General features: G+C 32.3%; 2 protein-coding genes and 1 non-coding gene across 3 annotated transcripts; 1 reads left to right on the top strand and 2 right to left on the bottom strand.

The window, feature by feature from the left end:
• Positions 1–6,439: 6,439 nt before the first annotated feature.
• On the top strand, positions 6,440–9,899 carry LOC124921803 (bi-functional coumaroyl CoA and feruloyl CoA ortho-hydroxylase Diox1-like). Its single transcript, XM_047462503.1, is given in 6 exon segments — positions 6,440–6,589; positions 6,642–6,805; positions 9,271–9,417; positions 9,419–9,445; positions 9,447–9,483; positions 9,552–9,899. Coding segments are annotated over 6 exon segments (873 nt in total).
• TRNAM-CAU lies at positions 8,678–8,749 on the bottom strand. Its single transcript has one exon. It is a non-coding gene; the product is annotated as a tRNA-Met (tRNA).
• LOC124937559 (probable methyltransferase PMT26) lies at positions 9,849–13,185 on the bottom strand. Its single transcript, XM_047477845.1, has 8 exons — positions 13,052–13,185; positions 12,233–12,503; positions 11,286–11,396; positions 11,011–11,185; positions 10,577–10,849; positions 10,314–10,508; positions 9,952–10,229; positions 9,849–9,895 (listed from the first exon to the last, which is right to left on the bottom strand). Exons 2-7 carry the CDS (start codon positions 12,396–12,398, stop codon positions 9,998–10,000), a joined length of 1,152 nt encoding a protein of 383 aa, XP_047333801.1. The 5' UTR covers positions 12,399–12,503; positions 13,052–13,185; the 3' UTR covers positions 9,849–9,895; positions 9,952–9,997.
• Between the last annotated feature and the right edge of the window lie 4,513 nt (positions 13,186–17,698).

Below are 17,698 nucleotides of genomic sequence, written 5' to 3'. Positions count from 1 at the left end.
TTATATTGGGTTTGACATTAAAAAAAGTATGTGGATGAGAATACTTCATTTCTGCATATTCTCCTACTTAGGTTGTTTTTTAGTCTTACAAATAATATGATAAAACTATATTGTTAAGGCGTGGATAAAAAAAAATTCTTAAATATTGAGAAATATCACTTACAAATGTTGGTTTTAGGTTTGAATAACTTTTGATTTGGGACGTATAATTATATTCGGTTTGAAATTATAAAACTATGTTTATGAGAGATATTTCTTTTTTACATATTCTCCTACTTATGTTGTTTATCCATATAAATAATATGATAAGACTATATTGTTGTCGCGTGGATACAATCACAAAAATTTTAAAAGATTGAGAACAATCATTTACTAATTTTGGTTTTATACTGATTATGATTTGGTGACTTTAAATATAAATGACCTATGATTTGGGACATTTAGTTATAGTTGGTTTGAAAATATAAAAACTCTGTGTATGAGAATACTTATGATAATACTATATTGTTGCTGCTTAGATAAAAACACACAATTGCTAAAACTTTGAAAATGATCATTTCCTAAGTTTAGATAATAGTGATTGTGATTTGATGACTTGTGATTTGAATGAATTTTGATTTGAATTACTTGTGATTTGGGACGTATAATTAAATTCAGGATGAAATTATAAAAACTCTATGTAAGAGAATACTTCATTTATGCATTTTTTAATACTTAGTTGGTTTAATCTTAAAAATAATATGATAAGACTATATTGTTTCTGCGGGGATAGAAACAAAAAAAATTCTAAAAGATTGAGAACGATCATTTATTTATGTTGGTTTTATAGTGATTGTGATTTAGTGAATTGCAAACTAAGTGAAACCTTGTGATTTAGTGAAACTGCTCAGTCATGTTTTAGTTTACGCCATCTTCAAAAAGGATAATAGTTTGTTATAATAAGTCGTGAAAAATTGAAAATTTGTTACAAGGTTATATAAGATCGTGACGAGGATATATACGATCGTGACGAACATGACAGTTACATGAATTGATGAACATGACAGTAACAAGGTTTGACGTACATAGTAACAAGGTTTGACGGAAAAAACTCATACTCACCTGAATAATCAAGACGAGGTTTGAAGGAACAACGATACGAGCTTTGATGGATGAGTTGAGGCAGCAGTCATGATGAGCAACTAGAGACGGAGACGACGAGAGATGAAATCTTACAATTTGTTTGATGCACCATACAATTCGCGTGACGCACTATACAATCTGTGTCACGGACTATATATTTTGCGTGACGCACTATACATATTCGCGTCATGTACTATACATATTCACATCACGCACTATACATATTTGCATGACGCATAAGACATTATGGACATTTCACATGCTCAAAATATTATTTTCTGCAAACATTATTAACTTTGAATTATTTTTCAAATTTCACTTCTTATTGGTATCATTTCGTTAAATTTCCCTAAATATATGCAAGTCCAAGTTAACTATATTACAAATTTAAAGCTCCAATTTAAACAAAATCCCAAAAGAGAATTCAAAAAAAAATTGGCTCAAAGCTTGAGAGGACAAGTATAAAAGGTATATAGACAGTATTTATTAAATTCATACTATACGTGACTTTTTTAAATTGAATATTTTTAAAACAATTATTTTAAATAATTTTGATGGAAGAAGTTATTGATGATATTGATGGGATAATGGTTTATTTGAATTAAATACAAATAAACCACATCAAACTAGCGATCTAAATCAAAATGATGAGAAAAAATATGTTTTAAAATAACTCAATACGTGGTGGTTCATTGGGGCCATGGAAACAAGCAAGTATGCAAAATCCAGGCAGAAGCAGAAGAATAGAAAAAAAAATAGAGACTTCATTTATAACGAGTGTTTCTTGAATGTGTGTTTGGTTTATATGAATTATGTACAATTGAGAAAAATTCAACATAGAACTCGTGGACTTGTCAGATGGAAAGAAAACTATTGGATTAAAATGGGTCTACAAAGTAAAGTACAGTGAGGATGGTTTAATTCAAAAACATAAATCTCGACTTGTCGCAAAGGGTTATTCTCAACAACCGGGAGTTGACTTCTCATAAACTTATGCTCATGTGGAAAGAATGGAGACAATCCGTACTTGTGTAGCCATTGCAGCTTAGTTGGAGGTAAAAATACATTTCAACTTAATGTAAAATCAGCTTTTTTAAATGGATAAATTCAAGAAGAGGTGTATGTTGAGCAGCCCGAAGGTTTTGAGATCAAAGAAAAAGAGAAGAAAGTTTATCGACTAAATAAGGCACTGTATGAGTTAAAGTGTTGGGAAAAACCCTGACAGAAACACAAAAGAAGAAAATAAATGAAAGAACACACTAACAGATTTTGATAACGGAGTTCGGCCAAAATGTTGTCTACGTCTCCGAGCACTAAGGCTATTAATTAATAAGGAAGAAGAGATACAAATATTGGGTGCAATAAAACAAAGAGGGGAAAGTTTCTTTTATACACTAAGAAACTTCCTCAACTCCCATCATCTTCCGATGTGGGATTTATTCTAATTGTGAATATAGTTTCTTTTATATACTAAGAAACTTTTTTCACTCCCATCATCTTCCTATGTGGGATTCTAATTGTGCCAAAATTAACAAATCTCCACATTGGCACAATATCCAAATACTAATCTTCAATATTAAAAATAGCTCTTCAGTGCTTCCAATTGGCGCTCTTCAGCGCTGACTCAAACGCGGAATATTTTTACCAAATCTAAACAAAGTTCAAATTTGGTTTTTCCCATGTCTTTCATCTCCAACTTCTTACCCAATTGAGCCTTCAATTTATCAATTTCATATTGGCTCTTTGATGCTATCAACATATCATCAACGTAAAAGAGTAAATAGATATAAGACTCATCTTGCAGTTAGCGCAAATACAAACATGAATTGAATCTGCTTCTTGTGTACTTGTGCTCAATCATAAATTTGTCAAGTCACTTTGTACCATTGTCTCGACAATTGCTTCAACCTGTACAATGATCTGTTCAACTTGCAAACCCAATTTTCTTTATCAGCAACTTTGAATTCATCTAGTTGATTAATGTAGATTTCCTCGTTCAAATGACTGTGTATGTCTGCAGTCTTCACATCTGGTTGAGCTAGCTCCAAATTCATTTATGCTACTAAGGCCAACAAAATTCTAATGGGAGAGTGTTTAACAACAGGAGAAAGTACCTCATTATAATCAACTCCTTCCTTCTGAGCGTAGTCTTTAACTACCAATTTTGCCTTGTAGCGAATATCAAATTTTTCGGGAAATCCTTCTTTCTTAGCAAAGATCCATTTACAACCAATAGTCTTCTTCTCTTTTCGTAGATGCGTCAACTTGCATGTCTCATTCTTCTGAATAGATTGCAATTCATCTTCCATAACACCTCTCCTTTTTCCATTTTCAGTACTTCGACTGTCATCTAAAAAAGTGGATGGAACATCATTTACGACTAGAAGTGCATAGGCCGCCAAGTCAACAAACCGACCTGGTTTTTGAATAACTTGTCTTGGCATGTTCACATCAATTGATTCATGTTGTTCTAAGGGTTCTTGGGTTGGAACCTCTTCCTCATTTAACTCTTCGTCTGTCGTCGGAGAGTCACTTATAGTTGGGCTTATCTTTATCTGCTCAAACTCCACCTGTTGCGGAGCACAATCAATCTTGTCTGGTGTTACCTTATTCAACATTGAATAATCATCAAAAGTAACATCTCTACTGATAATAGTTTTCTTTGCATCCAAACACCAGAGGCGATATTCTTTAACTCCCGTAGTAAATCTCATAAAAAGAGTCTTTTTTCCTTGTGGATCCAACTTTGATTCAACTAAATAATAATATACAGTATGACCAAAAATATACAAAAAATCATAATCAGTTGCAGGTTTTCCAGACCATACCTCTAATTGAGTCTTGTCACCAAGTGCAGATGATGGTAGGTTATTTACCAAATGTTTAGCGTATGACACAGCTTCTGCCCAAAAGTTCTTGTCTAACCCAGCATTAAACAACATACATCGAACTTTCTCCACCAATGTCTTGTTCATACGTTCTGATACTCCATTCTACTGTGGTGTTTTCCTGACTGTGTAGTGTCGAACTATGCCACATTGTTGGCATAACTTCTGTAATGGATCATTCTTGTATTCTCCACTGTTATCAGTCTGGAGAACTTTGATCTTTCTTCCTGTCTCGTCTTCAACTTGAGTTTTCCATTTAAGAAAAATCCCAAACACTTCATCTTTGTTCTTCATAGTAAATACTCAAACTCTTCTGGAAAAATCAATAATAAAAGTAACAAAATAATGTTTACCTCCAAGAGAAGGAGTCTTGGCAAGTCCCCAGACATCTGAGTGCACATAGTCCAAAATACCCTTGGTGTTATGGATAGTAGTGCCAAATTTTACTCTCCTTTGTTTTCCCAGAATACAATGTTCACAAAAATCTAATTTACAAACTTTTGTATCTTTTAGCAATCCTTCCTTGACAAGAGTTTGCATAGATTTCTCACCAGCATGCCCCAATCGCACATGCCATAGCTTTGTTGCCTCTAACTCTTTACTACTCCCGGAAGTTGATACATTTGTTGTCACATTAACTATCATTTTCAAATTTCACATGTAGCTCTTTTGACTCCAAGGCCCCCAAAGAAATGAGATTCTTTTTCATATTCAGTATGTACCGAACATCTCTGATAATTCTGGTGGATCCATCATCATTTCTCAGCTTGATTGAACATATCCCTTTTATTTTACATGTACTAGCATCTCCCATTTAAACAACTCCAGCATCAAGCACCTTAAAGTCAAATAACCACTTTCGAACTGGTGTCATATGATAAGTGCAGGATGAGTCCAATATCCACGCGTCAGGATGTGATGTTGTGTGTGACATCGATAAAGAGTATTCTGAATCTGCATCACCTTTGTTTTCTGCAATATTTGCATCTTCAGAATCTTTCTCTTTCTTCTTCCACTTTGGGTAGTTAATCTTCCAATGTCTTTTCTCACGACAGAAAGCACATTCATCTTTGGCAACTCTAATTTCGGATCTTCCTCCTTTCCCTTTTGATTTGCTTTGCTGACGGTACTTGACCATCAATGCTTCATCTGTTGTACCTATTGTTTTCTCAATTCATGACTATATAAAGCAGAACTTACATTATCAAAAGAAACATTTCCCTTCCCATGAAGTAACGTTGTTTCTAAGTGTTCAAATTCATCAGGAATGGACGCTAGTAACATCAAAACAAGATCTTTATCCTCAAACTTAACATCAAGGTTTAACAGATTTGCTACTAATTCATTAAACTTAGTAATATGTTCATTCATAGAAGTACATGATTGGTAGTCAAACCGGAACAACCGCTTCTTCATAAGGAACTTATTCTGACCACTCTTTTTTAGAAATTTGTCCTTCAATGCTTGCCACAGTTTTTGTGCAGAAGTTTTAATCTTCACAACATACTTCTGCTTTCTGGACAGGCATGATCGAATTGTTCCGCACGTCAATCGATTCATGATACTCCATTATTTTTCTTCTATACCATATGGCTTTCCGACCTCAATAGCAACATCTAGACCTTGTTGAAAAAGACAATCTACAACCTCACCTTACCACATGTCGAAATGCCCAGTTCCCTCAAAGATTTCCACTACAAACTTCAAATTCGACATCGGTGTCCTCATCCAGGATGACGAAGGAGTTAACGCCCCTTTTGAAGACTCCATCATGCCAAGGACGAACATTCGGCTCTGATACCACTTGTTGGGAAAAACCCTGACAGAAACACAAAAGAAGAAAATAACTGAAAGAACACACTAACATACTTTGATAACGGAGTTCGGCCAAAATGTTGTCTACGTCTCTAAGCACTAAGGCTATCAATTAATAAAGAAGAAGAGATACAAATATTGGGTGCAATAAACCAAAGAGATGGGAGTTTTTCTTTTATACACTAAGAAACTTCCCCAACTCCCATCATCTTAGATGTGGATTTATTCTAATTGTGAATAAAGTTTCTTTTATATACTAAGAAACTTTTTCACTCCCATCATCTTCCGATGTGGGATTCTAATTGTGCCAAAACTAACAAAATTGATAGTTATTTCATCACGAAAGGCTTTAATCGAAGTACATGTGAATCATCTCTCTATATGAAGACTATTGAGAAATATTTCTTGATTGTATGTTTATATTTAGATGAGCTCATCTATTTTGGAACAAACAAAGCTATGATGGCAGAATTCAAAAATCAATGATGAAAGAATTTGAGATGACAGACTTAGGACTCATGAAATATTTTCTTGGTATACAAGTTAAGAAAAGTCCATGAAGAATCTTTCTATCTCAAGAAAAATATATTAAAGATCTTCTCAAGAAATTCAATATGAGTCAATGCAAGCCCCTCTCCACTCCTATGGCGTTGAATGAAAATTTTCAAGTTAACGGCGATGGTGAGAAAGCTGACTCAAGTAGTTATAGAAAGTTGATTGGTTCCTTAATCTATCTCAACACAAGACCGGATATCACATATTCGGTAAGCTTGCTTTCTAGATTTTTAAATGAGCTAAGTAAAATTCATTTTGCAGCCGCAAAAAGAATCCTTAGATATCTTAAAGGATCAAAAACTCAAGACATTGAATTCAAAAAGGAAAGTGAATGTAAGTTGGTTTGGTATACAGATACTGATTGGGCAGGCTCGATTGATAATCGAAAAAGTAACTCCGGTTATATCTTTTGTCTTGGATCAAATGTAATATCTCAAGAAAACAGAAATATGTGGCATTATCATCAGCCAAAGTAAAGTATATAGCATGTACTGATGCAGCTTGTAAAGCTATTTGGCTTCAAAGAATTTTAAAGGACATGAAGTTTGAGCAATGTAAGCCGACAATTATTCATTGTGACAATATGTCAGCTATTGCAATGACAAAGAATTCCGTTTTTCATGTGGTCCAAACATATTGAACTACGACGTCATTTTATTTGAGATTTGGTTACTCAAGAAGTAATTTCCATTAAGTTTATCAAGACGGATGATCAGCCAGCAGATATCATGACCAAAGCCGTCTCGATTGACAAGTTCGACAAATTCAAGAAGAAATTCAAGATTACTAATTAAGAGGGGTGTTAAAAATAATAAATAATTAATAATCTCGGAAAACATTAAATGTGACGATGAAGCTCAAGAGTTGAAGATGAAGCGTGAGAGGAAGATGAAGCTCAAGAGATGCATCGTTTAATGTCAAGAATTGTATTTACTTTGAATTCTTGATCTTTCTATCTTATCCTTTTAAATTGAGAATCACTCATTAATTTTTCAATATCAAAATTAAGTGAGTTGCAGCTACTTAAGATTTCTATCAATAAAATCTTATTTTCTTATTTATAATATTTTCCGCACTTACAATATACCCATTTATTATTCGGCCCATCAACAGAATAATAAATGATATTTCTATTTCTACACAAATATATCCCCATATTTATTATAAATGTCTAAATAAGTCCATAATCTTTAAACTTTAGTTGGACTTTAATCTTGATAGGATAACAACTAATACACGATTACTAAATAATATATGTACCCAAATATTAGAAATAATTCCAACATTCTACTCTATTAAAATATTGGAGACATGAAACAAGTAACATTCTACTCCATCAAACATGTTTTCTTCTTCTTTTAAGGTGAAATGTCATTCATGGGATCCTCTACCATTGTCCATGAGTTGCTTAGGGAGAAGGGATTTACATTTTCTAAGAGATGAAAATACACCTTTTATTCTTTTCTAGATTGACATTTGAGCCAATATATAAATATATGTTTAAATGACCTTTCCATTATATAGAGTTTTATTTGTGAACAAATATGAATATTTTATTAGCCCATGCAATGTTCTATGGCCACAAATATGCTCAGTTTTAGATACAATTTCATGTAATGCACATGAAGATGTATATAAATAGATTCTTCTGTTGCGTGATAATTATGTCTCTTCCCCATAAAGGGAAAAATAAATCTCATCACTTCCCTGCACCCCTTCTCTAATGGAACTCACTAAAAAAGAAGCAAAAGTAATAGAAAATAACTTTTACCCTTATGATTCTAATTCCTTTGCCTTCAAAATTCGTTTGGCCGATCACAAGATGGGATCCAGTTATCTCCCAAGAGGAGCTAAAGCAGACTATGGCTGACCTAGAGGGCTACTTCAAAGTTGATGAAGAAACAACCAAGGAATGTGTAAGGCTTATTAAAGAGGCTTGTCTTAGCCATGGCATCTTCCAAGTAATCAACCATGGAATTGATGCTAGTCTAATTAAATCTGCCCATTCTAACCGATATGCTTCTATGCTTCCTTGGAAAGAAACATTCTCATTTCAATTCCATCAAAATGACAATACCCAAGTGCTTGTGGACTACTTCAAATGAAAATCTGTTAAACTAGGTATAACCGATATGATTTTATGCTTCCTTGGAAAGAAACATTCTCATTTCAATTCCATCAAAATGACAATATCCAAGTGCTTGTTAAACTAGGTAATGAATTTCAAGACATAGGGTAAGTTAAGGCTTTTGTTTTGGTTGTTTACAATAAAAATAAATAAAAAAAATCGAATAAAATATCAGAGCCAGGTTTCGATCCTGGGACCTGTGGGTTATGGGCCCACCACGCTTCCGCTGCGCCACTCTGATCTTTGTAGATTTATATAATTGTTTATGTGAAAACACAATAAGAATAAGAGTTATTATAATTATGTGAAATTATCTATTTAGTTATATCATCACCCACAATAGTGTTAAATTATCTTAGTTATTAGTTAGTACACCTACAACCATGACCATCCGCTTCCATTTAAAACAATTTTGATGGGAATCGAATCCGTAACCTTTTACCATTTAAATTAAATTATCTATATATTATTATTTAATGAATCATGTAACGTATATATGTATAAGATTAATATGCATGTGTTTGTTATAAGTCTGATGTTTGAATGGATGTTAGATGGGTATTCTAGAAGTACTGTGAAGCAATGGCGAACTATTGAGAATAAAAGTAGATCTTATATACCCTACTAAGGTAGCTCAATGGTAGGAGTCTGTTTAAAAGATAAAATGTTACGAGTTCGATTACATCTAAAAACGCTTTGAGTTTAAACAGAGGCCATAGTTGTGGGTTTTCATGCTAGTTCTTTTTTAATTTTTAAAAATAGATTTATAAGCTATAGGAGATTCTTGGAGGATGGAAGGTCTATGAGATGGAATTACTACCAACCTTGCATGGATCCAGATTTCACTCTTGGAACCGGTCCTCATTCTGATCCAACGTCTTTGACATTCCTCCATCAAGATCAAGTTTCCAAACAATAAGTGGCAAACCATTCCACCCCGACGCTTTTGTAATCAACATCGGCAACACTTTCATGGTAAGTTTCGTTGTCTGGCTATTATCGAGAGTAATGATTTTGATAGATTTGTTTGATATATACTACATGCATTAACGAATGGGAAATACAAGAACTGCGTACACAGGGCAGTGGTTTTCTTCTCATCTCCCAGAGAATATAAGGTGGTGAGGCCACCAGAGGAGCTCCTCTTTGTGAATGGTGATAATAATGATAATTTAGAAAAAGATGGACAAAAAACAAATCAAAGAATGTGCTGCAGTAGTAGGAAGAAATACTCATATTTCACATGGTCCGATTTGTTCGTTTTTACCCAGAATCATTACAGAGCTGATTGTTCTACTCTTCACGATTTCTTCACCCATTTATATGATATATTTATCTTCCCCATTCGCAACTACTTTCAATATCAAAAAAGGGATGACACAGCTAATTAATCTAGCTATAGCCAATAAGAAGATTGGTCTGATCTTGTAGGGATTTCTCTAAGGAATGAATACAATACAATTAGGAACACAATTGTTTGTTTTATCTTTCAAGCAGCAATGGCATAAGTGATTGTCTCCATCTCATTCGGGCGCCACATTGTCTTCTGAACGCAAAGCAGACCTTCATTGTCGTTAGAGTACGTCAATCTTATCTCCCATTGCATTGCTCTAAACAAACTCTCCAGTTCGCTTATTATATCTACATGGTCCCGCACTATCAGCTTTCCTTCCGGTCTAAGTATACGGTCTGTTTCAGCTACCAAAGCCTTGAAGTTGCATCTGTATAATGTATAATATTAATAAATACCAACTTAGTTTTCTGTAAGGAAGAAAAACACAAACAAGTAGCAAAAAGATACATACTTTCTCTTGATCTTTGAGAATAGATGATCAGCGTGAAGAAGATCGTATGATCTAGGATAAGTACTGAACGACTCGCACCAATCATGATACGTTCCGAATAAACCTCGCTCGAAGATAATTGGAAGTGTATCTGGGGAGTCTATTGGGACAACATTCATCACCCATACGTTCAACTCCTTTAGAGCAGCAGCAAACCTAACAATAATATAAAGTTTAATAATATTCCCAAGTACAAAAGAAAATAAAGAATTTTAATTACATACCCTCCATAAATAGCTTTCATGTCCATCACATTCCTCACAGTGGACCAATTAATTCCCAGTCCTCCAAGATATGACTTGTTCACCACCCGCTTCCAATGTTCATGATCTGCTGTGAAATCCTCCGGTGCTGGTTTGCCATACACTCCAATTTGAGAACCCAATAACCAATAAGGTGTCTTCGTTAACCTCTCTGACCATTGCTCTGGCCACTGAGATCCTCGTTCTGTCGCATCAGTTGGTAATTTGTGCATACACGCTTGCAATGGTACACTCCTGTGTTTATATACATAACACACCATTTTTAAGTGGTATTTCATGACGATCACAATTACATTGGTAAAGTACGATGGTTAAAATTGAAAATTACAAAACATGCCTTTTTTTCCTTATTTTATTACAGTAAATGGTGAGAATAAGGAAATACGTGAACATACCAGGCTGCATTTGGATCATCAGATTCATGGCAGAGTGGAGGTTTATCTTCTGATCTTTGTCCATAGCATTCGTTTGTCATAGGCTTCTGATATATTGCTATACCAACTCCATTTACTCTGTCTTTCGTTATTGAAACCACTTCCCAACACATTCCCTTTGTTAGCTGTTTCATGGCTGCAAAGTAAAATCACATGTAACATATGGTGTTAACAACAACAACAATTGAATTACTGTCAAGGAAACGATAATATACTGTACTAATATAATCATCTACCTTCCCAGATCTCAACATCTTCTGTAAGTTTTTGGTAAACAGGTGTAGCAGACCACACAAAGTAGCCTCCAGGCCGAAGTAATCGGTTCAGCTCCAACAGTAGTTTACCGCCTGCATGAAGTAACGAGTTGTTTTGTTATATATTCAGAAAAATATTATCATAAATCACAATGATTTAGAAAAATAATATAATCAGGATCTTCTAGAAAAAAAAATGTCATAATACCGAAGTAAACAAAAAAAAAAGTTACACTACAATTTGAATCATGGTCTAGAAAATAATTTGTATGCCAAATAAACAAAAATTGTACTATATAATCTTTTTATGAAAAATATCAACTTTCATAGAAAAAAAATAAGCGCAAGAAGCGTTCAATGGTTACAAGAAAAATCGTACTATATGATCCAGATCATGATTTAGGCATTGTTCAAACTTGGGTTATTTGGATAACCAGAGGGTTGTTTTCAAATAACCTTGTCCAGTGCAGGTTATTAAAATTAATTATTTAGGTAAAAGGACGCTAATGGTGTACATAAATAATAAATAAACAAGATATTTTGGTTTATGATTTGAATCATGTTATTGATGGGGCTGGATGATTCAGTGGTGTGTTATTCGAGATTAAACACAAATAATCCAAACCTAACAAGGCCCTAGAAATATCTTAACCAAACGAAAAAAATCACTTTCAGTTTGAACTTTTGACAATTATTCAATAGGATCTTGATTGTGATAAAATACCAGTTTCTAAATGGCTCAATTGGTTATGCAAAGAAATTAGCAAATTGTGCAGATAAATCCCTCCCCATATTAAAGACAAATAGGAATCGTGGAATTCTTGTGTTTAAAGCTGAAAACACTTAAGAAACAAGTATCATAAAAGCTTAAGTTCCAAAGTCAACTAAGAAGATTATCGAAACCGTAATAAAAAAAATCAAGAGAGTACCTTCAATGTGCCAGGGGACCCTACAACGAGCACAATGGACAACATCAAATACTCTTGCAGGGTATGGAAGTCTCTTGGTGCCCATTACTGCAGATATAGCAGGGATGCCTCTTTCAAGTGCAAATTGAACCTGTGCTTCATGTTCATCTTTCGGGGCCACAGACATGGTGAGCACATCTTTATCAAAGAGATAGCCTCCAAAGCTAGCAACCCCACACCCAACATCTAATACCACCCGAGATCGCTTTCCCCAACCAATATCAGGTACAGACTGCAGAAAACAAAAAGTATATGTATCCATCATGCTAAAAGTGTACATTGGAATTTTTAATTCTAGTCAAGGGGAGACAAACAATTTCAAAGCACTCAAAAACAATTCATTTAAGAATTGATCACACACTTAGGGAGTGTTAAAACTGAAAATTAAGTGTTGAACGTTGAATGCCTAATTTTAAGTGTCGAATTAGTCAAGTGTGTAAAATAAATGCCGAATAAACCAAAAGAAAATATCAAAATTTTAAGTGCCTGATGCAAGTTCATTTGATAAATTGAGGATCTAATGTAGGGAAGTAGTTATAGTAAAGCAAGCCAGAGGTCAAAGTTGTCTTCTGTGCGATCTTACTATTTTGCAGATTTAAGACATTCATAGCTTATGAAATTAAGCCATATTTTTCAGCTTAATTATAATTTGAGCTGAATTTAAATAGTTAAGTGATTTTAGATGACAGTTATCATAATAAACTTAATTCAAATCAGCACAGTTATTTAGATTAAATAATAAATGTGTTGCCAAAAACTGCAGTAGTTAGAAAATCCAACCTGTTGTATGAAATCAATATAATGAAGTGCTCCATGTTTAAACTGGGTTCCACCACCAGGAAACGTAAGATAATCACCACTAACTTTCACCCAGTTCTGGTGTCCCTTAATCTCAGCAAGTTTCGTATGTGGAACATTATGATACCATATCTGCAAAAGACAAACATTATAAGAAATTCATCTTAAACAAATAAAAATAAATACACAGCACAAAAAGATAAGAAGAACCATGCACCTTTTCCCTGCTAGTAGGCCAATCAACGGATTTTTGGTATCCTTCTGGAAGAGGAACAAGACAGGTGGGAGGATCCTCTGGGCAATGTCTCTCCCTGTGCTCATAATGCTTTGTTGATCTTAGGCTCTTTATAGCTTGCAGGTTATCAAGACAAGGAATGTAATCTGGGCCAGCGGTGACATTGTCCATCAGATTCCTGTGATTCTTTTTCATTTCTTTTCTTCTAGATTATTCCATCCTAATTAATGGCTTAAGACAAACCCTAATTTCCCAAACTTTCTTTCTTGGTTTGATCAATGTATTCTCAATAATTATGTTTCTTTAGTTGATGAAATTCGATAATGACCTGATTCTTCTTGATGAAACGCTAATCTGGGTTAGTAACCCCTGTCTCTACTCCATTAAATAATATGTAGTAACCCCCCATATGTCATCTTAGCCCTCCCGAATTAGTTCTACCAAACTCTTGTACTAACCCAATAAATTCGTCAAGGCCCTTTTATCGATCGATCGCTCTCGATTTCTCCGTCGTTTACATGAAATGAATTTCCTTGATCTTGGTTAGCTAGATTTATTCTGACGACTCTGTCTGTACTGGAAATATTGGGGGAGGATCTTATGATATACCGATAGTCTGTCTTTATGTATGTATAGCAGAAAGAAAATAGACCCCGATAGATCATCAATTTAATTATCCCCATGTCTGTATGTATATCTGACGAATTATGCTCATCAATTCTAGGATTCTTAAAAATAGGCTCCTGTAAAACTTCTGTCTTTTATTTTAGTTGGTTGTTACTTGACAGGCTCGCATATGGTCGGATAAAAATTTCATCTCCAACAACTTTCTCTGTTTTGACTGGTTGAAGTCGATGATGATGATGCTCCTTTGCGTTTTTCCTCGATTTTGTTGACAGGTATTGATTCAAGTTTTGTTTCTAGATTTTGCCACAAACAGTGACTATATTTTTTGAATATCTTGATATAACAAGTCAATTTGATTTGCAACTGTTGTTTCTAATTTGTTAGGCAGAGATGTTTTCAAGGTTGTTTATTCGCTCGCCCAGTTTCTGAATGCTTTCATCGATGGTTTGAGATTTCGTCATCAAACTCTAAATTGGTAAGTAACATAACTCGAATCAAATTAAATAGGTGAGAACGAGATCGTCTAGGTAAGGAAGAAAAAGACCCGAGAGTGAATGCTCATGGTAGTTTTATTAAATGAGGAAAAATAATGTTTGAACATTCATAAATTGTTTTTAAAATTCAAAACTCATGATCTAACATTAAAAAGTTGTAATTTAAGAGTGGTACTTATCTAGTTATTTATACCTAGAGTAATGTTCAAGGTTGTGTTTATTATTTTTCTCAATTAAAAAGTGTGGTTTTAATTTACTTTTTTCTATTTCTCTAGTACATTTACATGAGTGGATATTCTGGGTTGAATCATTCATGGGAAAGTTGACAACAACAATTTATAAACTGGATCATTGTCAATTCTAAATATAAAAAATTCGTTATGTTTTAATCTTTTCTTTTTGAGCAATCTTTTTTTTGTTACCAGCGTTATTGTATTTTAAATCAAAACCATGTAATATTGTTGTTTTGGAGTAGGGTTTTTGCGATAAAACTATAGAAATTTGTACATGGACTGGCTGTGAACCAATTCTCAAAGCTGTGAACCAATTCTCAAAGCTTAAATAAATTTGATTCCTCACATGTCATGTAAGTTCGTTTATTTGTTTTCTGTAATGTACTATAACCATTTAAATAACTTAAACTTTAATTTTAAATGATAGCTTCCATTACTTGGTTACAATTTATTTAAGGTACACACAAAGAAAAATGTTTGGATGACTTAAACTTAATCACTAATTAATTCTTGGAGGGAACAACTTAATCACTAATTAATCTGTTTGGATGACTTAAACTTCTGTTACAATAATTCTTTTTAACAAAAAAAATTAGTCTTACCTAATTTTTTAAACAAATATAATATATCTAATAGAGTTTAAGATCAGTATTATAAGAATATATAAGAAGAAATTATAGATAATTAGTTAGACTAAATTAGGTACATAAACATTAAATACAAGACAAAACATCATATTCTATATATTTATTTTAAATTAAGTTTGATAATTATTTGAATATCTAACTCTATACATTCAATATTCACTTAACTTGTGATTAAATCATAAAAGTTGAAAATACATCACTTCTGCATATTATTTTCTTAATTGCTTTAGTTTTAAAAGAAATAATAATATATAATAAAACTATATTGTTGTCCACATGAATAAAAACACAAAACTTCTAAAATATTAGGAACAATATCACTCAACTTGTGATTTTGAATTTAAGAGTATTAAGTATTACATGATTAAATCACTACAGTTGATGATACTTCATTTCTGTATATTTTCTTACTTAATTAATTTAGCCTTAAAAATAATATATTGTTACCTACGTGAATACAAACACAAAATTTTAAAACGACTGGGAACCATCGATGGTTTTATAGTGACTTATAATTTGAGATGTATAATTATATTCAGTTTGAAAATATAAAAAATTTTGTGTAAGAGAATACTTCAGTTCAGTATATTTTTGTACTTAGATGGTTTAGTCTTACAAATAATATAATAAAATTATATTGTTGCCGCGTGGATTGAAACACAAAAATTCTAAAAGATTGAAAACGATGACTTACTAATGTTAATTTTATAGTGATTGTGATTTGGTGACTTGATTTGAATGACTTATGATTTGAGATGAATAATAATATTTAGTTTGAAATTATTAAATTTTGTGTATGAGAATACTTCATTTCTGCATATTCCTACTTAGTTAGTTTAATCTTAAAAATAATATGATAAAAATATATTGTTGTCGCATAAATAAAATAACAATAATTTAAAAATTTGTTATTTACTAATGTTGATTCTATAGTGACTATGATTCGGTGAATTTAGATTTGAATGACTTGTGATTTGTGATGTAAAAATATATTCAGTTTAAAATTATAAAAACTAAGAATATTTCATTTCTACATATTCTACTAGTTAGTTAGTTTAGTTTTACAAATAATATGATAAGACTATATTGTTGTCGCGTACATAGAAACACAATAGATTGAGAACGATCCTTTATTAATGTTGCTTTATAGTGATTGTGATGTGTGATTTGTGACGTAAAATTATATTTCGTTTGAATTATAAAACTATGTGTATGAGAATACTTCATTTTTGTTTATTCTCTTACTTAGTTGATTTAGTCTTACAAATAATATGATAAGACTATATTATTGTCGCATGAATAAAAACAAAAAATTCTAAAAGATTTAGAACGATCATTACCAATGTTGGTTTTAAAGTGATTGTGATTTGATGACTTGTGAATTGAATGAGTAGTGATTTGAGATGTAAATTATATTTGGTTTAAAATTATAAATTTCTGAGTATTAGAATACTTAGTTTTAATATATATTCTCCGACTTTGCTGGTTTAGTTTTAAACCAATATGATAAGACTATATTGTTGTCGCGTCGATAGAAACACAATAATTTTTAAAGATTGAGAATGGTCACATTCTATTTTGGTTTATAATGATTGTGATTTGGTGATGTAAAAATATATTTGGTTTGAAATTTAAAAATTTTGTATATGAAAATAATTTATTTATATATATTTTTCTACTTAGTTAGTTTAGTCTTAAAAAAATATGATTAGACTATATTATTACAGCGTGGATAAAAACTTAAAATTCTAAAAGATTGAGAACAATCATTACCAATGTTGGTTTTATAGTTATTGTGATTTGGTGACTAATGATTTGGGACGTATAAATTATATTTGGTTTGAAATTATAAAACTGAGAATATTTCATTTATTCGTATTTTCATACTTAGTTGGTTTAATTTTACAAATAATATAATAAGATTATATTGTTGTTGAATGGATAGAATCACAAAAATTCTAGAAGATTGAGAACAATCACTTACTAATGTTGATTTTATAGTGATTTTGATTTGGTTCTTTAAATTTGAAAGATTTGTGATTAGGACATCTAATTATATTTAGTTTGAAATTATAAAAAACTCTGTGTGAGAATATTTTATTTTTGCATATTCTCATACTTAATTGGTTTAGTCTTACAAATAATATAGATTATATTGTTACTGTGTAAATAGAAACACAAAAATTTTAAAATATTGAGAACGATCATTTCCTATTATTGATTTATAGTGATTGTGATTTGGTGACTTGTAATTTGAATGACTTGTGAGTTGTGACGTAAAATTATATTTTGTTTGAATGATAAAAACTCGGTGAATGAGAATACTTCATTTCTGCATATTCTCATACTTAGTTGATTTAGTCTTACAAATAATATGATAAGACTATATTGTT

This window comes from Impatiens glandulifera, chromosome 1 (assembly GCF_907164915.1).
Source record: "Impatiens glandulifera chromosome 1, dImpGla2.1, whole genome shotgun sequence".
In the NCBI taxonomy this organism is placed as follows: Eukaryota; Viridiplantae; Streptophyta; class Magnoliopsida; order Ericales; family Balsaminaceae; genus Impatiens; species Impatiens glandulifera.
Note: the sequence above shows the minus strand (reverse complement) of the source record. Positions and strands in the feature narration are given on the sequence as shown.